General features: G+C 38.5%; 1 protein-coding gene across 23 annotated transcripts in view; it reads left to right on the top strand.

Annotated features, from left to right (window-relative positions):
• The window catches only part of EHBP1 (EH domain binding protein 1), a 380,185-nt gene that overhangs the window by 259,667 nt on the left and 94,370 nt on the right, over positions 1-26,148 (top strand). For all 23 annotated transcript variants that reach the window (XM_070069071.2, XM_070069064.2, XM_070069059.2 and 20 more), the window contains one exon: positions 7,418-7,561. In XM_070069071.2, the coding sequence (XP_069925172.2) occupies positions 7,418-7,561 (144 nt within the window). The remainder of the gene's footprint in view (positions 1-7,417; positions 7,562-26,148) is intronic.

Here is a 26,148-nt window from a genome sequence, read left to right as displayed (position 1 = left end):
AGATGCAACTCAGGATATCTAAATTCTCTATCAGAGTGCCAGGGTTGGAGTCCCAGCCCTGCTTCCAGTTCCAAGTTCATTTTCCTGCGGTGTGCACCCTGAAAAGCCACAGTGATGACCCAAGTATTTGGGTCCCCGCCGCCCACACTAAAAACCTGGATTGAGTTCTGAACTATTGACTTCAGCCTGGCCCAGACCTGGTTGTTGCTGGTATTTGGAGAGTGAGTCAGTAGATGAGTGATTTCTCTCTCCTTCTCTTTCTCTGTCTCTCTCTCTCTCGAATGAATGAACTAAATTTTTTTTAATTTCAGAAGCATCTGCATTTCCCTCTATAAAGAGAATATGATACAACTTTGCCCCTTGATTTACTCATGTTATTTAGTGTATTAAATATCTGCTACCATTAATTTTAAGCTTTACTGTCTGTACTATAACAACAAGATATATTGCCAATAAAATTATGACATGATTTTCTAATCATTTAGAACTTTCATTCTCTATTGAAAAAGTCCTTTTAGACTCATAGAAAACTCTTACGTATACATAAAAGAAATTTTAAGCACCATTAATTGATTAAGGTAGTCCTAAAATTTTTTTTCACATTTGAAATCCCACTACTGAATCACTTTCTGATCTACAGTTGTTGGTGTTCTTGTTTTTCTGCACAGTGTTGCCTTTGGTGCTATCAAAGCATGCTATTACAGCAATGCTTCCCTAATTATAATATAGGAGTCTGAGCCCCTAAAGTTGAAGCTATTTTTGTGATAATATTAGGATGTTATTTACCTTTCTCGCACATTCTCCTATATCACCACATTTTCTAAAGGCTACATGATTTGTGATATCTTAACAGACAAATACAAAGGTAGATACAAGATTCTAGCTTCCTGCTTATATAAAAGATTTATAAAAAATGTAAAGTTTTTTCCCATTTAGTTTTTGTGTTTTTTGAAAGTAATTTTATTAAAATGTTAACATATGGTAGGTTTAATATGACTATTTTTAAATGAAAAAATATTCTTAAAACTTAACAATTTTGATTTCCAAAATAACAAATATCAGTAGATATAATCTACATAAGCAAAATTCTTTGGTATCCTCAATAATTTTTAAATATATAAATTCTGAGGCCAAACAGCTTGAGAAGCTCTGAATCATAGCATTTCTCCAAGATGGAATCTCTGGGGATTGCTTTCAACTTAGAATAGTCGTTGGTAATAGCACTTTCTAGACTTTTCAGAAACTCCCAACAGAACATATTTAGATGATAACTTGTGTTTATGTTCCTTTCTGAAATGGTGTAATCAGCTCTCCTTGTCCCATTTCAGTGTGTTCTTGTGTGTTGATTCAGTCAATAATAGATTGAAAATATTTTTTAAAAATATGACTGAACCAAACATGTGAACTTTTCTTGTCATTATTCCGCAAACAATGTCAACCATTTACATAGAATTTGCATAGTTTTTTATATTTTTTTTAAAGATTTATTTATGGGGCTGGCGCCACGGCTCACTTGGTTAATCCTCTGCCTGCAGTGCCGGCATTCCATATAGGTGCCGGGTTCTAGTCCTAGCTGCTCCTCTTCCAGTCCAGTTCTCTGCTGTGGCCCGGGAGGGCAATGGAGGATGGCCCTAGTGCTTGGGCCCCTGCACCCACACGGGAGACCAGGAAGAAGCTTCTGGCTTCAGGCGGGTACAGCGCCAGCCATAGCAGCTATTTGGGGAGTGAACCAACAGAAGGAAGACCTTTCTCTCTCTCTCACTGTCTATAACTCTACCTGTCAAATAAAAAAATATTTATTTATTTATTTGAAAGAGTTACACACAGAGAGAAGGAGAGGCAGAGAGAAAAAAAAAAAAAAGAAGACTTCTATCCACTGGTTCACTCTCCATTTGTTTGCAACGCTGGAGCTGTGCTGATCCGAAACCAGGATCCAGGAGCTTCTTCTGGGTCTCCCATGCGGGTGCAGGAGCCCAAAGACTTGGGCCATCTTCTGCAGCTTTCCCAGGTCATAGAAAGAGCTGGATTGGAAGTAGAGCGGCTGGGACTTGAACTGGCACTCATATGGGATGCCAGTGCTGCAGGCGGCAGCTTTACCTGCTATGCCACAGCGCCAGCCCCAGTTTTTTATATATTTAAGCAATCTAGAGATGATTTATATTGTATAGAAAGCTTGTATAGATTCTTTACAAGTGCCAAGCTATTTTATATAAGGGACTTGGGCATCTGGAAAATCCATAGGGGATCCTGGAACCCATCACTTGTGCTTACCAAAGGATGACTGTATTCAAATGGTAGTTAACTGAAGCATTAAGTAATTGCAATCATGCCACAGAAATAATTCAAAAACGTTCATGGGGCAAGGAATTGAAAGATAAGTTTATTTGATGCAAAAAAAAATGTGAAATCCTTGCCTTATTTTTTCCTAATATATAGTTTTGAAAAACCCTCATGCCTTTTTTAAAAAAATAGATATATTTACTTATTTGAGAGGCAGAGTAACAGAGGGAGGGAAAGAGAGAGAGCTATCTTCCATCAGCTAGTTCACTCCTCAAATGCCTGCAACAACCAGTGTTAAAAATGTGTGACACTAGGCGCTGTGGTGCAGTGGGTTAACGCCCTGGCCCGAAGCGCCGGCATCCCATATGGGTGTCAGTTCGAGAAATGGCTGTTCCACTTCCAATCCAGCTCTCTGCTGTCCTGGGAAAGCAGTAGAAGATGGCCTTGGGCCCCTGCGCCGGTGTGGGAGACCCAGAAGAGGCTCCTGGCTCCTGGCGCTTCGGATCAGTGTAGCTCTGGCCATTGCAGCCAACTGGGGAGTGAACCATTGGATGGAAGACCTCTCTCTCTCTGCCTCACCTTCTCTGTGTAACTCTGACTTTCAAATAAATAAATAAATCTTTTAAAAAAATGTGTGACGCTAGTAATTATCTCTCAGTGCCAGGATTGCCAATTATTTTATTTTTCTTCTTTTTACTTGTATATATTTTCTAAAATCTCTATCATAAGAATTTCTAACTAGAAAACAAAACAAAACAAAAAGCAAAAGAAACTTATGTTTATATGCTGTTGAGACCAAAATACTTTTTCAGTCTATATAGATGGTTGGAATCAATAAAGACTATAGTACTGGGACTGGTGCTATGGATTAACAGATTTAGCCATAGGGATGCCAATTCCAGTCCCAGCTGCTCCACTTCTGATTCAGTTGCCTGCTAACATGCCTGGGAAAACAGCAGAAAATGGCCAAGTACTTGGGCTCCTGGACCCACGTGGGCCACGTGGGAGATCCAGACAAAGCTCCTGGCTCCTGGCTTCAGCCTGGCCCAGCCCTAGCTGTTGAAACCATTTGGGGAGTTAACCAACAGATGGACAACCTTGCTCTCTATAATTCTGCCTTTCTAATAAATAAATCTTAAAAAAAAAAAAGTCTACAAAATCACAGAATTTACAACTGGTATGATCTTAAAGATGATCCTACTCTGAGTTCTTCATTTCAAAGATAAAGAAATTGTGAGATTAAAAAATATCATTAGCAAGGGTTGGTGTTAAAGCTCAGAGGCTTAAGCTACTTCTTGGGATGCCTACATTCCATAATGAAGTGCCTGGTTTGAGTCCTGGCTACTCCACACTTCCAATTTAGCTTCTTGCTGATGCCCTTGCTGGCATCACAGGTATGGCGTGGCTTCACCTGCTGTGCCACAATGCCAGGCCCAATACTTGTGTTCTTGCCACCTGGGTAGTAGACCCAAATGGAGTTCCTGGCTGCTGGCTTCAGTCTGGTCTAAGTCTAGCTATTGTATTTCAGAAGTGAACCGATAGATAAAAGATCTCTCCTTTCTCTATCTCTCTCTCACCATCTAACTCTATCTGTCAAATAAAAAAAAGGGGGGGGGGCAGCGCCATGGCCGTGGCTCACTAGGTTAATCCTCCACCTGCAGCGCCAGCATCCCATAAGGCACCAGGTTCTAGTCCTGGTTGCTCCTCTTCCAGTCCAGCTCTCTGCTGTGGCCCAGGGAGGCAGCGGAGGATGGCCCAAATCCTTGGGTGCCTGTACCCACATGGGAGACCAGGAAGAGGCACCTGGCTCCTGGCTTTGGATCGGCGCAGCGCACCAGCCATAGCGGCCATTTGGAGAGTGAACCAATGGAAGGAAGACTTCTCTCTATCTCTCTCTCTCACCGTCTAACTCTGTCAAAGGAAAAAAAAAGAAAGATCTCTGTCACTTCATCTCTATCACTTTGAATTTCAAATAAATAATAAAGAAATCTCCAAAAATAGTTAATATTTATCCAATATATACTGTATGCCAGTGCTCAATATTTTACTCTATTACTTAATTTGTACATTGTCCTTATGAGAGTTGATCTATTTTAATCCCTGTTTTATGAATGAAGAAACTGGCTTAGAGCGATTGAGCAATTTGCCTGCAATTAAGTATTGGAATTGACATTTTAACTGACATTTAAATTTAGGTTTCTTTAACTGCAAAGGTCTTAAACATCATGTAATAAAATATAGGGTAGTTTTGTGATATGGATGTGTGTGGGCATATGTGTGTATTTTTATTTGAGATACAGAGACAGGACTCTTGTCTGCTGGTTTTACTCCTCAAGTATCTGCAATAATCAGGACTAGGCAGGGCCAAATCCAGAAACAGGATAGTCAATCCAGGTATCACAAAGGTTGTAGAAAACCAATACTGGAGCCATCAGCTACTGTCTCCTAGGGTCTCCACTGGAGAAACTGGAGGAAACTGGAACCAGGAGCTGGATATCAAACCCAGGTACTCCAATATGAGATGTGTAGTTTTTAAGTATTACATTTCTTGCTGGCACCGCGGCTCACCAGGCTAATCCTCCGCCTGTGGTGCCGGCACACCAGGTTCTAGTCCTGGTCAGGGCACCGGATTCTGTCCCGGTTGCCCCTCTTCCAGGCCAGCTCTCTGCTGTGGCCCGGGAGTGCAGTGGAGGATGGCCCAAATGCTTGGGCTCTGCACCCCATGGGAGACCAGGAGATGCACCTGGCTCCTGCCATCGGATCAGCACGGTGCGCCGGCCACAGCGCACTGGCCGCGGCAGCCATTGGAGGGTGAATCAACGGCAAAGGAAGACCTTTCTCTCTCTCTCTCTCACTGTCCACTCTGCCTGTCAAAAAATTTAAAAAAAAAAATTAAAAAAAAAGGAAGTTGAAAGCAATGTTTAAAAAAAAGTTTTACATTTCTTATTAATAGTGGAAGAGAGATCTTACATCAAAATTCAGAATTCATTTGATTAATTGTGTCTGGTTTGAGAAAGTATTCATTTTGTAATCAATCAAAATGCAGTGACAAATTCTGTTAAACTCTGTCACTATGAACTTAGAATCTGTCATTACCAGGTATATTTCATTTGTATCTATTTTGTTTAGTAATTTACATTACATACTACATACTAATGTAAATTAGTATGATTAGTACCCTTAAAATCTTAAGTGATGAAAATGTTCTGGAATTGGGTTATAGTAATAGATCATAGTCTTATGAATATACTGAAAACCAAATTACTTATACAATTTAAGGAAAATATTGCCTTATTTGCTTATATAAAGAATTTTAGATAGTTAAAATATAAAGGTCACAGAGAAACCCAAAAATGAGATACAGATCATTTTAATTTTACATAATATCAAATAAAGTAATAGATTTACTGCTTTTCTTTTCCTCGACCATAAGTACTACTTATGATTGAACCAAAACTGTGCAATGAAAGGGAAGTAAAAGACATTTAACTATCAGTGGTTCAGATGGTGCTTAAGTTGCCAGTATCCCACTGCAGGGTACCTGAGTCTGATACCTGACTCCAGCTCCTGATTTCAGTCCTGCCAAAGCAAAACCTTGGAGGCAGCAATGATTGCTCAAGTAATTGGATTCCTGTTACCTACATAGGAGACCTGGCCCACCCCAGACCTGGCTGTGGCAGATATTTGGAAATAGAGTGGAAGCTTGTTTTCTCAGTGTCTTTATGTCTCTCTAGTACCAAGTACTAGTAATTTGGACTAAAAGGAGTATGGATATTTGTTTTTTGGGTTAGTGCTGCCATTTTTTTTTTAGTGCCGCTATTTAAGAACTGATTTTCACTGATGGCCAATATCAATTGTCCTTCAAATATATTCTAAATTTACATACTAGGGGTAGGTGTTTGGTGGATGCTACTTGGGACACCCACATCCCATATCTAGCATGTCTGTGTTCTGTTCAAGTCCCAGCTCTGCTCCTGCCTGCAGCTTCCTAATAATGTCTACCCTGGGAAGCAGTGAGGTGATGGGTCATGTAGTTGTATCCCCTCCACTGATGTGAGAGACCTGGATTGAGTTTTAGGTTCCTGGCTTTGGCCTGTCTTAACTGTGGCTGTTGCAGGCATTTTGGGAGTGAACCATTGAATTTAAAAACTCTGTCTCTCTGCCTTTCAAATATGTTAAATAAATAAATAAACAATATTTAAAAATTTAAAATTACAAATTAATCTGGAAGAACATATGGTATAGTGGTTTTCTTAAAAGGAGAATGAGGAATGGAAAAAAAAAAAACCAGACTTTTTTTTTTTACAAAATATAGTAGTTTTGAATTTTCTATAAATATTAATTGTCAAGAACTTAAAGGATTATTGCCATAGGTATTTAAAATCTATCAACATACAAATTTGGAACATACAATTCTTTAAGACTATAAAAATAAAACTGGATAGTGGGTGTTTAGCCTGACAGGACACCCACATCTCGTATATTAGAGTGCCTGGGTTAGATTTCCAGCGTCGACTTCCCCCTAGTGCAGATGCTGGGAGGCAGTGGTGATGGTCCAAGTAATTTGTACCTCCCAGGTAGGAGACCTGGACTGCATTCCTGGCCCCTGGGTCTGTTGTGGCCCAACCCCAGCTATTGTAGTATTTGGGGAAAGAAACAGAAAATGGGAACCCTTTCTGTTTGTGTATATATTTATCTCTCTCTGTCTCTCTCTCTGTCTCTCTCTTTCTGCCTCTAAAATAAATAACATTTTAAAACAAATAAATATGTAAAACTGTGAACTTTAAAAAATGTCTTTGACTACCAAATTATTCTATATGAGCAAATGCAAAAAATAGATGGAATATATGTATGGGCTTTATGCTTTATGGAAATGTGTTCTAATCAAAGTATAATTAGATTTAATACAGTTTTAGGCAGTAAAGACATGTTTCTTTTATGTCATGATTTATGTATTTATTCCACAGTTTCTAGTCAACATTAATGTTCTCTGTAGGTAATCTCATGATCTCAAGGAGCTACAGTCTGATTTCTGACCCCTGTTATTTCAAGAGATTGGTTAACTTTAATTAGTTTACAAATGTAGATTACATATTCCTTATTTTTTGGCTTCTAATTCTGTATCTTTCCTTTTAAGCATCGAATGTTATCCAGACAAGAAGAACTTAAAGAGAGAGCAAGAGTTCTGCTTGAACAAGCAAGAAGAGATGCAGCTTTGAAGGCAGGCAATAAGCAGAATACCACCACAGCCACACCACTCTGCAGCAGCCAGCTAAGTGATGTGAGAAATGCTCATTGAAAAAACCATTAGTTGCTTCTTGTAATTATGGGTGTTTGCTTGTATCTTTGCTAAATTAGCTTGGTACTTTGCTAAATTACTTGGTACATTATGGGTACTTGGTACACTTACTAAACTGATAAGTTCATAACTGTAGGAAAATGCTGTCATTATTCCTACACAGCATGTTAGCTATGAGGAAAAGTAAGATCCTGGAATATAATTTTGATATTTACATGAATCTTTTTTTCTGTTAGTTTATGTTTGATAACTATAGTACTTTAAGATTTGTTTTTTGTGTATGGAAGTTAATTTTCTTGGAAATGTTTTACTTTACTCCTCAAGATATCCAAACTACTTTCCAGTTGAGAAAATTGAGGCCAGTAGGTAAGGTAACTTATACAGGGTCACATAGAGTCAATAAATGATGAATATAAGATTTGCACTAGGCCATTTTTAGATTCCAGAGCCAGTGCTCTTTCTTATCAGATACTACCATCCCTGCATTAAACCATATTTTTATACATGTTTATGTGCAGTGCTTCTCAGATAATAATGATTATATGATAGTAGAAGCACTTAAGTTTAAGGATACATAAACCTTTTCATGAACCTAGAAACTGGCAACCTCTACCCCACCACCAAACTCATGTATACATAAAATTGCATATTTGTTTTAAGGCTTTGCAGAGACCAATTTTCTAACTTCTGACCTTAAATACTGTTTTTCAAATTCAAGGCTTTATACCATAATTGGATGTAAAATCATTTTAGTGGGCTACAAAATTTATTTTTAATGAAAAAGTATAGAATGGAATAGAAAATATCAAAATTCACTATATATATATAAGCATGGTATTTTTTGTGAAATTTGGTTGTATGAGTGTGTGTGCTTACTGGATATTGAAAAAAAATACATTTTTAAACCTTGGATCATGATGAAATAGTTTGAGAGAGACTGTCATTGTGCAGTGTACTAAGCTACTTCTTCTCTTCTTTTTTTTTTTTTTTTTTTGACAAGCAGAGTGGACAGTGAGAGAGACAGATAGAGAGAAAGGTCTTCCTTTGCCATTGGTTCACCCTCCAATGGCCGCCGTGGCCGGCGCTCTGTGGCCGGCACACCGCGCTGATCCGATGATAGGAGCCAGGTACTTATCCTGGTCTCCCATGTGGGTGCAGGGCCCAAGCACTTGGGCCATCCTCCACTGCACTCCCTGGCCACAACAGAGAGCTGGCCTGGAAGAGGGGCAACTGGGACAGAATCCGGTGCCCCGACTGGGACTAGAACCCGGTGTGCCGGCGCCACAAGGCAGAGGATTAGCCTAGTGAGCCACGGGGCCAGCCCTAAGCTACTTCTTAAGATAGCCATATTCCATATCAGAGTGCCAGTTTGAGTTCTTTCTCTTCTGCCCTAGATCCAGCTTCCTACGAATGCATTCAGGGAGGTGCTTGGGCCCCTGCCACCACGTGGGGTAGAGTTCTGGGCTTCTGGCTTCAGCCTGGCATTTGGGGAGTTAGCTAGCTGATGGAAAAATCTCTCTGTCATTCAAGTAGATGAAAATAAATACATATTTTTTTAAAAAATTCAAAAAATGCTAATCTAGATGACTATTCTTACTAAGGAAGATCTTGTAGTCTCATGTTAGCTTTTTCAGTGCTTAGCCATCTTTCATCAATTTGTTGAGTCAATCATTTGCCAGACATTTTGGGAGTGTCTGAATTGTGTCTATTCAGTGACAGGAAAGATTGAGTTTCTCCCTTCATGGCTTTATATCCTGGGAAGGACAGATAACAACAAATAAATAAGCAAGGTAATTACAGTGAAAATTGCATAATATTGTAGAAGGTAATTTGAGAAGGCAGGGGCTTGAATGACTTGAGGAGAGGATATTTGAACGAATATTTGGTGGATAAGACAAATCTGGTCAAGTGGAATACCACTGAAATAGTATTTTCTCTAAAATGAAAGTTATTTTGTTTATATTTGTGATAAACTTTGTTTTATAATTCTTCCAGGCTTTAAAAATTGTGTAAAATTTGTACCTTTATTTTTTCTTTTAGAATATAATTTAAAAGTACAATAATGAAGTTTAAAGATAAAATAACTGTAACTTGATTTTCAATTCAGAATATTTTATTTTATATTTAAATGATCTGCTTGCCAAGTGGATTTAAAAACTGATTTTACCAGGGCCTGCATTGTGGCATAGCAGATTAAGCCACCGCTTGTGATAGAATCCCATGTCGTAGCACTGTTTGGAGTTGTGGCTGTTCTGCTTCTGATCCAGCTCTATCCTGATGTACCTAGGAAAGCAGCAGAGGAAGGCCCAACTACCTGGACTCCTGCCAGCCACAGAGGAGTCTTGGTTGGAGTTCTGGGTTGCTGGCTTTGGCCTGGCCCAGCCCCAGCTATTGTAGACATTTGAGGAGTGAACTAGCAAATGGAAGATGATGTTTTCTCTCTCTTTCCCCCACCCTCTGCCACTCTGTCTTTCAAATATATAAAGAAATAAATCTTTTTTTAAAGAAAGCATTTTACCTATGTATCACTTTTACATAAATTACTAGTTATTATATAATATTTATTGAGTACTTGGTATGTGTGAAGCAAGATTCTAAGTGCTTTAATTTAGATTTTATTGTTTAGTCATCACAACAATTATTTAAGGTATTTATTATCATCCCCATTTTATAATTGAGAAAACTAACACAAAAACAAATACATGAATTGCCCACAGTCACATAAATAATAGATGTCAGAATTAGGAATTGAAAGATTATATTCTTAAAATATTTTGTTATATTACCTTCTTTTTTTTATGATGTATTTATTTATTTGAAAGGCAGCATTACAGAGAAGTGGAGGCAGAGAGAGAAAGAGAGAAGTCTTCTATCTGCTGGTTCACTCCCTAAATGGCCATAACAGCTGGAGTTGGGATGATATGAAGCCAGGAACCAGGCTTCCAGGTCTCACACATGGGTGCAGGGGCCCAAGCACTGGGCCATCTTCTACTGCTTTCCCAGGCCATAGCAGAGAGCTGGATTGCAAGTGGAGCAACCAGGACTCTAACTAGCACCCATATGGGATGCTGGCATTGCAAGCAGTAGCTTTACCTGCTACACCACAGCACTGACCTCTATATAGTCTTTTTTTTTTTTTTTAATTTTTTAGATAGAGTTAGTGAGAAAGAGAGAGAGAAAGGTCTTCCTTCTATTAGTGCACCCCCCCAAATGGCTGTTACAGCCAGCACGCAGCGCCAATCCGAAGCCAGGAGCCAGGTGCTTCCTCCTGGTCTCCCACGCAGGTGCAGGCGCCCAAGCACTTGGGCCATCCTCCACTGCCTTCCCCGGGCCACAGCAGAGAGCTGGACTGGAAGAGGAGCAGCTGGGACTAGAACATGGCGCCCATATGGGATGCTGGTGCTGCAGGCGGAATATTAGCCAAGTGAGCCATGGCGCCGGCCCTTTTATTTATTTATTTATTTATTTTTAATTTTTTTTAGATAGAGTTAGACAGTGAGAAAGAGAGACAGAGAGAAAGGTATGGTCTTATTTGTTTTCTGACTTCCTTATGAGGTAGAAATAGATTTTATTGTAGAGATTAGGAAAATGAGTTGCAAATGATGTTTAAATTTACCTAAAATCACAAAGAAAACTAACCTAGAGTTCCAGTGCTCTGACTCATAAGGCTGAACTTATTTCTACAAAGCACCTGTAATTTGACTTGTACTTTTTATTTCCCAAATGAAAACTTTTACCTATGTTGTATTAGTACAAATTGTACATCCTAATTACTTACTGAAACATCTTCTATCTCAGATATTTTACATTTTACTTAGATGCTATATTATGTAGGAGGGTAGCTATGGTGGGAAGAATCACTATATTCCTAAAGTTGTAATTATGAAATTTGTAGTCATTAAATAAAAGGTTTCTTTGGGAGAAAAAAGAATTTATTAAGTTAAATGCTTTTGCACTACTGAATGGATGCAAGGAATTAAACTTCATCGAGAAAACTTGGGACAGGCATTTGGCCTGTTAGGTGAAGACACTGGTTAAGATGCCAGCATCCCATATTGGAGTGCCTAGATTTGATACCTGCCTCTGGCTTCTGACTCCAGATTCCTGGTAGTGTGGACTCTGGGAAGCAGTGGTGATGGCTCAAGTAATTGGGTTCCTGCCACCCATGTGCAACACCTGGACTGAGTTCCCAGTGCCTGACTTCATCTTGGCCTACCTCCTGCCATTACAGACATTTTAAGAGTGAACCAGTGGTTGAGAGCTCTGTCTCTCTGTTTCCCTCTTTCTTTCATCTCTCAAATAGATAAACTCTTAAAATAATAATATATAATTTTAAAATAAAAGAGGATCATCATCTTTGTTAACAAATAAAAAAGGAGGAGGAAGATGAGCATTTGGAGCAGCAATTCAAGAAAATGCTTGGGACACATGCATCCCATATCAGGATGCAGCTCTGCTTTTTAATTCCAGCTTCCAGCTAAGGTGCATTCTGGAAGGCACCAGATGATGGCTCAAGTGGTTGGGTCCCTGCCACATATGTGGGAGACATTGAGTTCTCGGCCTCTGGCTTTGGCCTGGCCAAGCCCCTGCTGTTGGCAGGCATTTGGGGAATGAACCAGTGAATGGAAGATCTGTGTGTGTCTATCTTTGTCTATCTTTCTCTCCATCTGTGCCTTTCAAATTAAAAAAATTAAAATACATTTTTTAAAAAATTTAAATGCTCATTCCTTTTACAAAGTAATTCCACTAAGGAAAATCAGTATACAGATTTTTATCACAATGTTATTGATAGTAGCAAAAATTTCAAAAATGCCCTAAGTGCTCAAAAACAGGAGGATGATTACATAAATTACAATAAATACATATAGGTCTTAAGTAACCATTAAAGTTATTATTTTCAGGAATAATTCTGAAGGAATATTTTAAGGATGTGGAAAAATGCTCACAATGTCATTTGTTCAGAAAAAAAGATTTGAAATCATATATAGCATATGAACTCCATTTTGAAATACTATATGCTGTGTTTTGTATATGCTTTGAAAAGCACAGGAAAGAAAAAGCATCAGAAATACAAATGACTTACAAGTGTTTTCCCCCCTTTCTGTATTAAACATATACATATTAAGATAAATGTTTTTAAAGAAATTTTTGTTATCCAAAAAGAATATTTTCAACAAATTGTCTTCTTAGCATACCCCAATTCTTTTAAACTAGGATTGTATTTTAGTATCTCTGTAGAGAGAAACACAGAAAGAAATCTTCAATTTTATAGTTAATGATATTAGTTTGAACCTAGGTGTGGAATAAATGGTTGATTTCCTGATCACGTTGAGAAGACATGAAGTTCTTGATGACCACTGTTTGAAACTCCTACAAAATTATCATAGTATCTCATAAAATATATCATTGTTCCTTTGACTACTGACATAAATTAGGTTAGCTTTTTCTTTTTAAAGATATATTTATTTATTTGAAATTAGAGTTATAGAACGATCAGAAGGAGAGACAGAGAGCGAGCTTCCATCTGCTGATTCACTTCCCAGATGGCCACAACAACCAGAGCTGGACCACGCCGAAGCCAAGAACCTAGAGCTTCTTCCACGTCTCTTACATGGTGCAGGGGCCCAAGGGCCTGAGCCATCTTCCACTGCTTTCTCAGGGCTTCCCCAGGTATACCAGGAGGCAGTTGGATCAAAAATGGAGTGGCTGGGACTCGAATTAGCACCGATATGGAATACCAGCACTGCAAGCTGTGACTTAGCATACTGCACTATGACACCTGCCCAAATTAGCTCTCTTACATTTGTATGTCAGTACTTTTTTTCCCAGAAAGAGCAACTCCATGGCATGTATCTGGCTAGCTACGTGCCAGCTGAATTACTTTGTTACATGCATTTCACATGTGCTCAAAGATGTACTCTAATTCTTGTAAAACTATGGTTTGAACAATCTTAATGATATTTCCCTATTCTTCCTCTTTTAGGTTACCTATTTCTGCATTAAAAAAAAAACTATTGACATAAAGCAACCATTTTATTACAATAGTTCATAGAGTTACAAGTATTTGGCATTCCAACAAGACATACTGGGAGTGGCTTGTTTCTGTTCCATGATGTCCAGGGCGGCTTTCCACTTGGACTTCTGATGGATTGTCAGTTGGGACACCTTCATGTGGGCTGTCTGTTTGGTCTCTCTGCTTCTGTAGTTTGGGCTTTTTTATAGTATAGTGACTGGCTTACAAGAACAAATATCCCAAGATAATAAGGCAGACATGTATGATATTCTTATGCTCTTTTCTTCCTTCCTTCCTTCCTTCCTTCCTTCCTTCCTTCCTTCCTTCCTTCCTTCCTTCCTTCCTTCCTTCCTTTTCTGATTTTATTTATTTATTTGAGAGGTAGAGTTACAGACAGACAAAGGTAGAGACAGAGAGAAAGGTCTTCTGTCCACTGGTTCACTCCACAAATGGCTGCAATGGCTGGAGCTGAGCCAATTCGGAGCCAGGAGCCTCTTCTGCATGTCCCACGCAGGTGCAGGGGCACAAGTACCTGGGCCATCTTCTACTACTTTCCCAGGCCATAGCAGGGAGCTGGATCGGAAGAGAAGTAGACGGGTCTAGAACCGGTGCCCATTTGGGATGCCGATGCTGCAGGTGGAGGATTAACTTACTGCGTCACAACACTGGCTCCTCTTAAAATTTTTTAAACAAAATCACCTCAAGTTTACTGTAAGAAAGGAAAATTAGTGGCCAGTTTCAGTTATGAACATAGATGCAAAAATCATAAATGAACATTAATATTTTAACAAGTTCAACAGAGATATATAAAAAGGTTAATAAATAATGAGCAATTTGAGTGTATTCTAGAGTACTAAATTACTTAATATTTCAAAACTCAAGCAAAGTAAGTAACCACATTAACAGAATAAAGAAGAAAAGTAAAACAATAAATTTTAGGGGCTAGCACCATGACTCACTTGGTTAATCCTCCGCCTGCAGCACCGGCATCCCATATGGGCACCAGGTTCTAGTCCCGGTTGCTCCTCTTCCAGTCCAGCTCTTTGCTGCGGCCCGGGAGGGCAGTGGAGGATGGCCCAAGTGCTTGGGCGCCTGCATCCTCGTGGGAGACCAGAAGGAAGCACCTGGCTCCTGGCTTTGGATCAGCGCAGCACCAGCTGTGGCTGCCATTTGGGGAGTGAACCAACAGAAGGAAGACCTCTCTCTCTCCCTCTCTCTCTCTCTTTCTCACTGTGTCAAATAAATTTTTAAACATTTTTGAGCAAATTATTTATTTATTTGAAAGGCAGAGTAACAGAGAGAAGGAAAGATTTTTCATCCACTGATTCACTCCCCAAATGCCTTCACTAGCTTCGGCTGGGAAAGGCTGCAACCAACATCCAGGAACTTCATCCCAGTCTCCCATATAGGTGGCAGGGAGTTAGGCATTTGAGCCATCATCTGCTGTCTCTCAGGTGCATTTAATAGTAAGCAAGATCAGAAGTGTTGTAGCCTGGACTCAAACCAGTACTCCAATATAGAATACTGGCATCCCAAGCAGCAATTTAACCTGCAGCCCCACAATGCATCTCCCAGAACAATAATTTCAATATATAACCCCCCAAAAGAAGTTTGAAAAATGTCAACACTGATTCATGGTCCAGAGGAGAAATAAAATGTAATTCTTACCAACTGGGAACAGAAAACTTCATTAATAAAATATATCTATTAAACTCCTATAGAAAACATTGTACTTAATTATGAAACATTAAAGCTTTCCATTTGAAACAAAATAAAAGATGGGGAAGTTCACTATCACTTCTATTCAACATCACAGTGAAAAATCCTATGACAAGTAGAAGAAATAAAAGGTCTAAGGTGTGAAAAGGGAAAAATAAAACCACCATCATTCACTAGAAATTATTTGTACATAGAAAATTTTAAAAACTACACTAAATTATTAAGCTAAAAAAGTAAGGTTATCAAAATAACTGGGTACAAAATTAATATTCAAAAATAAATTATATTGCAAGAATATACCCAAATGACCAAGAAGCACATAAAAATGATCTTCGGCATCATCAGTTATCAAGGAAATACAAATTAAATCTACCTTGAGATCCCACCTTACACCTAAAAGAAAGGTTAAAATTTAGAAGACTGGCAGTAACAAATGTTGGCAACAATATGGAGCAACTAGAACTCAAATACTACTGGTGGAAAAACAGTTGGCCCATTTCGTGTAAGTTAAACTGGCACTTACTGCATGACCTAGCAGTTTCATTCATATTTACTGAAAAATACTAAAAACATATGTCCACATAAAAATTTGTACACAAATGTTTACAGCAATTTTATCACTAGTACTTAGGAACTAGACAAAATAAAATGCTCCTGAACAGATAAAAGAATAAGCGCAGCGTGATATATCCATACAACAGAACACAAATTGAACACCCCTAATCCAAAAATCTGAAATCTGAAGATTTTGATTATTATTTTCAGAGTAGGATTATATTAATACTAGGATTAGGAAAATTGGATTATCAGATTAGGGGTGCTCAAATTTTGTAGAATCCAGGCAACATCAATATATGAAACACTTCTGGTTCCAAGCATTTTGGATAAGAATTAATCAACCCGTGCTACATGGCAACACAGATGAACAAGCCACTGAGACACAAAATATAGCAATATATAAATCTCAGAAATACTATGCTGAGAACACAAAAGAGGATAAGTATGATATTACATAAAATTCTACAGCAGACAAAACTAATGTAAAGTAGTAGAAAGCAGATCAGGTGTTTCCTGGGATCAGAGTAGTTGGGATTAACTTCTAAGGAATATGAGCAGATTTTCTAGGGATACAAGGGATGTATAACTTCATTATCTTTGTGAATATGCAAGTGTATACCTTTGTCAAAACTCATCAAACTTCAAATAGGTACATGTTACTATATGTGAATTATACCTCAAAAAGTTTATTTAAAAAATGTGTTTACTATGTATAAAAGGCAGCAAAGTTTAAAAGGACTCTTTACAGTAGTATCAAAAATAAATAATATTCTGGGCTAGTGTTGTAGTACAGTGGGTAAAGCCATCATTTGTGACTCCGGCATTCCATATGAGTCCTGGCTACTCCACTTCCCATCCAGCTCCCTGCTAATGTGCCTGGGAAAGCAGCGGAAGATGGCCCAAGTTGTTGGGCCCTGCTACCCATGTGGAGTTCCAGGCTCCTGATTTTGGCCTGGTCCAGTGAATGGAAGATTTCTATCTCTTTCTCCCTCTCTCACACTCTGTCTCTCCCCATCTCTCTGTAACTCTGCCTTTCAAATAAATGAATCTTTTAAAATAAATAGTCTATGTAAGAATAAATTTAACAAGAACTATGCGAAGTGTTTAGTATGTATAAAAGGCAGCAAAATGAAAACATTCTGAAATAATTCTTTTATTGTGATAAGAAGACTTAACATGAGACTTTATCCTCTTAACACATTTTAAATTTATCATTCAATCTTATTGACAGTGTTGTATAACAGGTCTATAGGACTTACTTATTTTGTTTAACTGAAACTTTATGCCTGTTTAGTAACTTCCCATTTCCTCCTCCCTTCAGCTCCTAGCAACCAGTTCTTTCATTGTATGAAATATTTAAACACTTAGTATAATGTCTTTAAGGTTCATCCATGTTGTAGTATATGAAGGACTTCCTTTTTTATATAAAGCTTTTATTTAATAAATAGAAATTTCATAAGTACAACTTTTGGATTATAACTATTCTTCCCCCATACCCGGCCTCCCACCGCCAAAACATCCCAACTCCTACTCCCTCTTCCATTCCATTCTTCATTAAGATTCATTTTTAATGATCTTTATATATAGAAGATCAACTCTATGCTAAGTAAAGATTTCAACAGTTTGCATCCACACAGACACACAAAGTATAAAGTACTGTTTGAAGACTAGTTTTACCATTAATACTCATAATACAACACATTAAGAACAGAGGTCCTACATGGGGAGCAAGTGCACAGAGACTCCTGTTGTTGAATTAACAATTTACGCTCTTATTTATGATGTTGGTGATCACCCAAGGCTCTTGTCATGAGCTTCCAAGGTTATGGAAGCCTTTTGAGTCCACAAACTCTGACATTATTTAGACAAGGCCATAATCAAGGTGGAAATTCTCTCCTCCCTTCAGAGAAAGGTACCTCCTTCTTTGATGGCCCTTTCTTTCCACCGGGATCTCATTCACAGGGATCATTCATGTAGGTCATTTTTTGACACAGTGTCTTAGCTTTCCATGCCTAAAATGTTTTCATGGGCTTTTTAGCCAGATCTGAATGCCTTAAGGGCTTATTCTGAAGCCAGAGTGCTGTTGAGGGCATTTATCATTCTATGAGTCTGCTGTATGTCCTGCTTCCCATGTTGGATCATTCTCTCCTTTTTAATTCTATCAATTATTATTAGCAGACACTTGGTCTTACTTATGTGATCCCTTTGACACTTAATCCTACTTTATGATCAGTTATGAACTTAAACTGATCACTTTAACTAGTAAGATGGCATTGGTACCTGCAAACATAATGGGATTTGGAGTCCCATGGCAAATTTTTAGCTTTACCCTTAGGGATAAGTCCAAGGGAATGTGTGCCGAACTGTACATCTCCTCCCTCTCTTATTCCCACTCTTATTTTTAACAGGGATCAATTTTCAATTGGATTTTAAACACCTAAGAATAATGAAAGACTTCCTTTTTTAAGGTTGACTAGGATTCTACTGTATTTATATACCACATTCTCTTTATCCATTCATTCATCTGTTGACTGATATTTGGATTGTTTCTACATCTTGACTGTTGTGAATATGCTTGAATGAACATTGGAGTGCTATTCTTCAAGACTTTGATTTCAGTTATTTTAGATAAATATCCAAAAGTGGGATTGCTAGATCATATGGCAGGTCTGTATTCTATTCATTCATCCATTCATTCATTCACTTATTTACTTATTTATTTTGAGCAGCCTCATACAGTTTTCTGTAGCAACTGTACCATTTTCCCCCCATCTACAATGTGCATGGGTTTCAATTTTGCTACATTCTAGCCAACCATGATTATATATTTTGTTTTTTTAGATAATTCCATTCTAACAGGTAAGGAGTGATGTTTCATTGTGGTTTTGATTTACATTGCCCTGATGATGAGTGATATAAAACATTTTTTCATATACTTGTTAGACATTTGTATGTCTTCTTTGGGGAACTGTCAAGTCCTTAGGTTTTTTTTTTTTTTTTTTTTTTTTTTTTGTTTTTGTTTTTTGACAGGCAGAGTGGACAGTGAGAGAGAGAGACAGAGAGAAAGGTCTTCCTTTGCCGTTGGTTCACCCTCCAATGGCCGCCACGGCTGGCGCGCTGAGGCCGGCACACCGCGCTGATCCGATGGCAGGAGCCAGGTACTTATCCTGGTCTCCCATGGGGTGCAGGGCCCAAGGACTTGGGCCATCCTCCACTGTACTCCCTGGCCACAGCAGAGAGCTGGCCTGGAAAAGGGGAAACCGGGACAGAATCTGGCGCTCCGACCGGGACTACAACCCGGTGTGCCGGCGCTGCAAGGCGGAGGATTAGCCTAGTGAGCCGCAGTGCCAACTTTAGTTCATTTTTAAATTGAGTTATCAATTTGTTTTTAAAAAATTTTAAAAGCCCACTTAAAAAGTATATATTTCAGGTCAAAGACACAGAGAGCTCCCATCTACTGTTTCACTTCCCAGATGCCTACAACAGCTGGAGCTGGGTTCGACTGAACCTGAGAGCTGAATCCTGCGTGGGTGGCAGGGACCCAACTACTTGAGCCACCACCTGTGCCTCTAAGATGTACACTAACAAGAAGCTGGAATTGGGAGCAAAGCCAGGACTTAAATCCTGGCACCCCAACCCATTTTTAAATTGGGTTATCAGTTTTTAGTTTTTTGGCTATTGAGTTATAGGTCCTTATATATTTTGGAAATTAATCCCTTATCCAGTACATAAACATTTCCCCCATCGTATAGGTCATCTTTTTGTTTGTTCATTGTTTCCTTGTAACTTTAAGTCACAGAACATCATTTCTCTTATATTATTTTGACCTAAGTAGTCACAAAGTCCCACTTAGGTTAGAGAGAAAAGTCATAGACCATACCACTCAGTAGGAGGAATGTAAGAGTCACAATGTAGGGAGAAGCTTTACAAAGTGTGCAAAAATATAATTAAGGGGCTAGTGTTGTGGTGTAAAGGGTTAAGCCACCTACAATGCTGGCATTCCATATGGGCACCAGTTCATGTCCTGGCTGTTCCGCTTTCTATCCAGATCCCTGCTAATGCACCTGAGAAGGCAACAGAAGATGGTCCAAGTACTTGAGTCCCTGCCACCCATGTGGGAGACCCAGATGAAGCTACCAGCTTCAACCTGGCTGTTTCTGTCATTTGTGGAGTGAACCAACAGATGGCAGATCTCTTTCTCTCCTTTTCTCTGTAACTCTGCCTTTTAAATGAATAATTAAACATGTTATTCAAAAATAGAATTAAGCTGCGGCCTGGGCATGACTCTGTGGGTGTGGGGCCCTTCATATCTTGCCTCCAATCCTGGCCGGAAGCTGCTCAGAACTCCTGGACCTGGCCTCTTCCATCTGCACAAGTGGGCTCTGTACTTTCTGGCCTTCCCCTAGAGGCTTCTTGGCTCACAAGATAATGGCCAGCTCCCTGGAAATGGACCTGTCCCTGGTGCTCAGTAAGATGGGTGTGAACCTGACCTACCCAACAAGGAGACTGTGAGGCACAGTGACATCCCATTCCTGCCTGTGAAGCCGCACATCATCCCGACTTTTCGTGGATGAGATGGGTCCAACGTGCAACCTGGGGTCATTATCAGACCTGTTGAGAGAAGCTGAGTGCCTTACAGTTGGCCCCCAAAGTGATCCACTGCGTAACCAACACAGCTGGGCTGGTGCAGAAGGGTGCCACAGTGTACGCCATGGGCACCCATGCCTTGACAGAATAAAGCTGGAATTCTCCATGATGTCCATGCTGGCCACTTCCACTTGTGCTCCTCACAAGAAACATGGCCCCCTAAGGCAGCCCCTGCCCTCCTGTGTGCCCCAGAGCACTTGGCCCTCTCATTACCCCTCCCCAGCTTTGCAGGGAGAAAGCAGGCTCAGGGATTTTTGAGGTCCTTGTGGTAAAGCCTCCTTAACTCTGCTCAGACTAAGAAGTACTATTTACTGTCCTGTCCAGTGGTGGAAAAGCTCTGACTGGGTAACTGATGCTGAATTCAAGTCAGAACCCAGCTCTATAGGAAGGTCCTGGCAGGACCGTGAGTGTGTCCTCCAGGTGGAGCCTGAAGCAGGATCAGTTTGATGCCAGGGCAGGAGGCTGAGAATAAACATGATAGGACTAGGACTTTTCTGTGAATTGATAAATGAAGTGAGCAACTTAGAATTGTCACAGTCAATCAATAAGTGTATGGAATTAAGACCATGCTTATGTTTAACTTTTTCTTTATAGGTATACCATTTCAGAAGTGTTATTCTGTGTTAACTTTAGCTTCTTTAATAAAGTTTATTTTTATTAAGAATTAAAAGATAAGTTTATTTTACTGCAAAAAAATGAAATCCATAGTGGTTTTGTTTGTTTGTTTATTTTTTTTGTGTGTGTGTGTTTTTTTTTTTTTTTTTTGACAGGCAGAGTGGACAGTGAGAGAGACAGAGAGAAAGGTCTTCCTTTGCCGTTGGTTCACCCTCCAATGGCTGCCGTGGCCGGCACCCTGCGGCCAGCGCACTGCGCTGATCCGATGGCAGGAGCCAGGTACTTATCCTGGTCTCCCATGGGGTGCAGGGCCCAAGGACTTGGGCCATCCTCCACTGTACTCCCTGGCCACAGCAGAGAGCTGGCCTGGAAGAGGGGCAACCGGGACAGAATCCGGCGCCCCGACTGGGACTAGAACCCGGTGTGCCGACGCCGCAAGGTGGAGGATTAGCCTATTGAGCCTCGGAGCAGGCCCGCATAGTGTTTTTATAATGTGCATTTTCTAAAAACTTCTTGAAGGCTCTTTATAAGAAAAACATGTGGCATATTAGGTATTATTGCAGCCGCTTTTCAGTTAATGTTTAAGCTCAATTGAAAACCCTTTCTTATGCATTCTACTTTGCTCATTTTTTCAGATGTCAAACCCTATGTACATGTGTTGGGAAAAACACTACTTTCATGTTCTAGGACAGTTGCTCTTATTTTGACACTTGATACTCTGTAGCACTTCTAGCTAAAATTGAAATGATTTATTCAAGAGAATATAAAATATCAGAGAAGTATAATTTCACAAATATGGGGAAGGTTAGATCTTGCCATTAATTCTCAGATTTTCAGTTTAGAATGCAACTGGATATCAGGTTGATATCTTTTCCAGGGACATAGTTGTTTTCTGAAATTCTCTTTTTTAAAAGTCATTTCTGGGTGGCTTTTATGCATACAGATTGTGATTATTTAGGCAATGCTGTCCATGTGTTGGAAAAGTAGTATGGCTGACAAAGCAAAAATGTAAGGGAAAAGTCCCAGTTTCATCTCGGGAGCAATTAGATGTTAGTTAAGTGATATTAGAACAAGAAATTACTTAATCTCTCTGATTATGTTTTCCCATTTGTAAAGTGGAGACAAAATCTATCCCTGCCCCCTGCCATTTGAAACTCAAATTAAAAGGTGTGTATGGTGAAGTACCCCAAACCATGACTGATAGTCAGCCTCACTTATGTGTCAGCATCCACATACATCATTCTACAGAGATCAGAGACTTCTGGTAAATGAAAAGCAGCTCTAAATCCCTCTATTTCTCCTCTCCCAAAAGTGATTGGGATCTAATTTAGGAATATATCTATATTTTTACTTTGATTTTGCTCTTTAACTTGTGCTTTAATTTACAGTGTGTGTGTGTGTGTATATATATATATATTTTTTTTTTTTCAATCCTTTTTTTGTCTGGGGGGTGGAGAAGTAAGGGAAGAAGGATGAGGGAGAGGTAGACAGAAAGCACTCCAATCTGCTGGTTCATTCCCCGAATGCTTACAAATAACCAGGCAGGGCCAAAGCTGAAGTCAGGAGCTATAAACATAATCTGGGTCTCCCACATGAGACTTGAACCTAGGCACTCCAATTTGGAAGGCAGGCATCCCAAGTGGTATCTTATCTGCTGTGCCAAACACCTGTCCCTCTCTCAGAAGGTCTTTAAATCAGAACAAATTATCACTAAATAGAAGTTAATGTGTTCCTTTGTTTCAAGTCGATGAAATTACCTTTGCCACTTTGGAATTTAAGGTACTCTGTATCATCCATTTTTTACTATTCTGGAATCCTACCTACATAAAATCTTCATTTGTTATTATAGTGTGCATATACCAAATCTTTAACACATACCAGGTTTTCCCATATTCTGGGACTATGATTCAAATTCAGCTCACAGCTCTGCCTTGAATCACAGCACTATATTCCTTCTTCTAAGTTATATAGCTTTAGGCAGCAAGTCGGAAGCTATTTCTAAGATGTTGAAAACAACTCTTTGTAATCTTATTTGATGGATCCTTATGTCCAAACCTATTTAAGTTATCTTCAGGAAAGTTTGTAGTTAGTGTTTCTCTTAAAGGACAACTCACAAACACAGATACTATAAAACCTTTAGTTTTTCTTAATTTTCGTTGGGACTACCATTGCATGTTTCAGTGAGAACTTGGTAAGACTACACATTGCCCTGTTTGCCTTGGGTTTTGGTTTTTTGTTTTTGTTTTATTTTGTTTTTGGTAGATGAGGGGGGCAGGATATGATTCACTTTTACCTTTGTGCCTTTAGATTCTCATTTATCCTGTTTCATTTGTTCCCTGAAGTTGTTTTTCTATAGGCAATAGATTTCATTGCTGTGGGTTTCTGTGATCTAAGAGGACTCTTCTAAAAGTTCATGGAAGGTGTTTATTATTTAAAACATGATTGCCTAGGTTTCAGAAATTTTTGGCAGCAGTTAAGATGCCCACATCTCACACTGGAATACCTGGGTTTGAAAGCTGGCTCTGGTTCCTGACACCAGCTTCCTGCTAATACAAAACCTAGGAGGCAGCAGTGATGGCTCCAGTAATTCCTGTGACCCACATGGGAGGCCTAGGCTGAGTTCCTGGCTCTTGGGGTCACCCCAGCCTAATCCTGGCCGTTGTGCACATTTGAGGAGTAAACCAGGAGATGGACTCTCTCTGACTCTCAAGTGAATATTTTAGCAATAATTAAAATAAAAAGATATATCTTAAATATTTTGCCACCAGAATAAACATCTTTTAGTTCTGTTTACCACAAGATTTTCTAAGTAAGTTCATTTTTCTTTTCCTGTCCCTTTTGCTCTCTGAATTTTCAGGCATTACATTTTACCAGTATAAGTTTTAGATAAGAAATTTGTGTTCATTATTTTTCATATGTACTGAAAAACATTTTTTTAGTGTACAGTTCAGGAGTTTGTCAGCATCAGCAAGTCTAGCCATTTTAGAATCCAAAAGAACCTTCCTGATTACATAATATAAATGCAAACTCTAAGAAAAATGTAATTCTTTTCAAGAAAATGTTTCATGCCTTCTCTTTTGCTTTTTTTTACAAACTTATTTATTTTTGAAAGTCAGAGTTATATACATATATATAACTTGCTATGCTACAACATCCACCTCACATTACTTTTTCTAAGAATGAATAATCATTATGTTCCTAAATCTGTATGTATGAAATACATGAAACTTGTATAACTTAAATAAAATTTTTTAAAAATGAATAAAATCTACTTTATAAATGAAATCTGTATAACAAGAGAATCTAAATGAATCTTCCATCTAATTAGTTTAAACACAGTTTATAAATTGATAAATATGTTTTTTTTTTTTTTCTGCAACAACAATGTACTGTGTTTGCAGATAGTTCCTAGATATTTGGAAGCTTTTTTGAAAAAGAAATATCAGAGAAGAATTAGAGTGCTATCATAAAGCTTACTTGACTTTTCCTCCTAATATTCATTTTGCCAGCACAATGACCCACGCATTATACTCAGTTGATATAGAAGCCTCCCAGTTTCACTTAGCAGGTAGTGGAATCAGACTACAAGTTAGCAGTAACTTCTGAATGGTTTTCAGTGTCTGTCTTTAAAGCTTCACAGGAATGTTTGACTCTTCTAAGGAAAACTGTATATATGGGACAGGGTTTTAGTTTGGTTAGTTGTTAGTTAAAGGCAAAGACCAATAATCAAAAGAGCTACAGATACAGTGACCTTTTTTTGTTTTGTTTAGCTAGCCTTTAAAAAACTCCAAATGGCTTATTTGGTAGAACTAAGAGAATGCGGGAAATAAGGCTTTAACAGATTTTTTGTTCCAGTGAAGGGTAGGGTGTCAGCCTTGTACTTTTCATGTTGATTTGAAAATATTGATTTCAATAGTCTGTCATGCAGATAATTGTGGCAGATTGAAATAAGATTACTAGATCTTTTCCAAATAACAAAAGAAGCAGTTTATCATCCAATTGATTGAAAAAAAAAACCAACATTAACTAAAATTACCAGAGATTTTGGTAGTCCTTGATAGAAACTTTTTCTGTAGTTTTCATACATAGGTATTCTAAATATCTAAGTATTTATCATTATAAAATATGTATAAGGTTAAATTTATTTATTTATTTGTTACATTTTAAGCAGCTAACTTCTACAAATCAAGGGTTTAAAATTAATTTCAAGCTAAAATTTTAATTTTCCCAAATTATATGTATTAACAGTCTGTTATTAGGAAAAATTAGATTAACATTTTAAAAGGACATCAATTATCAGTTATTATAAAAAGAAATCTAAAATACAATAATATATTGAATAAATTAGGGATTTTTATTCTCTGTATGAGCCAGATTGTTTATGTTGAGGACTCTGAGGATAAAATATATTTCTTATTTTTTACTGACACAATCACCAAAAGATTTGCTGCATATAATCCATTTCAGACCAGTAAGAGACATTAAAAGTATGGCTAATCTTTTTGTAGTTACATATTAGAAGAGAAGAATGCTGTGATACTTCTATGTTTGGCAAAAATACCTCTGTACAAGGCAGTGGTTTTTATTCCTTATGATTTAAATAATAGTTTTCTATTATGTCTAAATTTAAGTTGATTTGAAGTCAGCTATCCTAACAATGGTTACTAGAATTCATAGAAAACATATTGTTAGCTTGCTAGCGTTATCTTCAGAGTCTCACAAAACACCAGCATTGTTAGGGGGGAAAAAAAACCTCAAGCCTCTTTTCTTTTATGTGGCCATAAACCCCTAACCTCAAACGTCTTACTTATTTGAGGTTGCCATGAATACATGAAGCTAGAGCTAGGTGTCTTAGCATCAGGAACACTTCTTTTATGCGACTGTTAATAGCCATGGACATTTTCCATATGGCTGTTCAGCACAGTGTTGAACATCCCAGGATGATATCACCATTACTAAAGCTGTGTTTTATATTGCCTATTCTGTTATTGCTCAGCATGCACAAGAGTAGAGTTTA

This window comes from Oryctolagus cuniculus, chromosome 2 (genome assembly GCF_051225735.1).
Source record: "Oryctolagus cuniculus isolate XC-2025 breed Fujian yellow rabbit chromosome 2, ASM5122573v1, whole genome shotgun sequence".
Classification (NCBI taxonomy): Eukaryota; Metazoa; Chordata; class Mammalia; order Lagomorpha; family Leporidae; genus Oryctolagus; species Oryctolagus cuniculus.
Note: the sequence above shows the minus strand (reverse complement) of the source record. Positions and strands in the feature narration are given on the sequence as shown.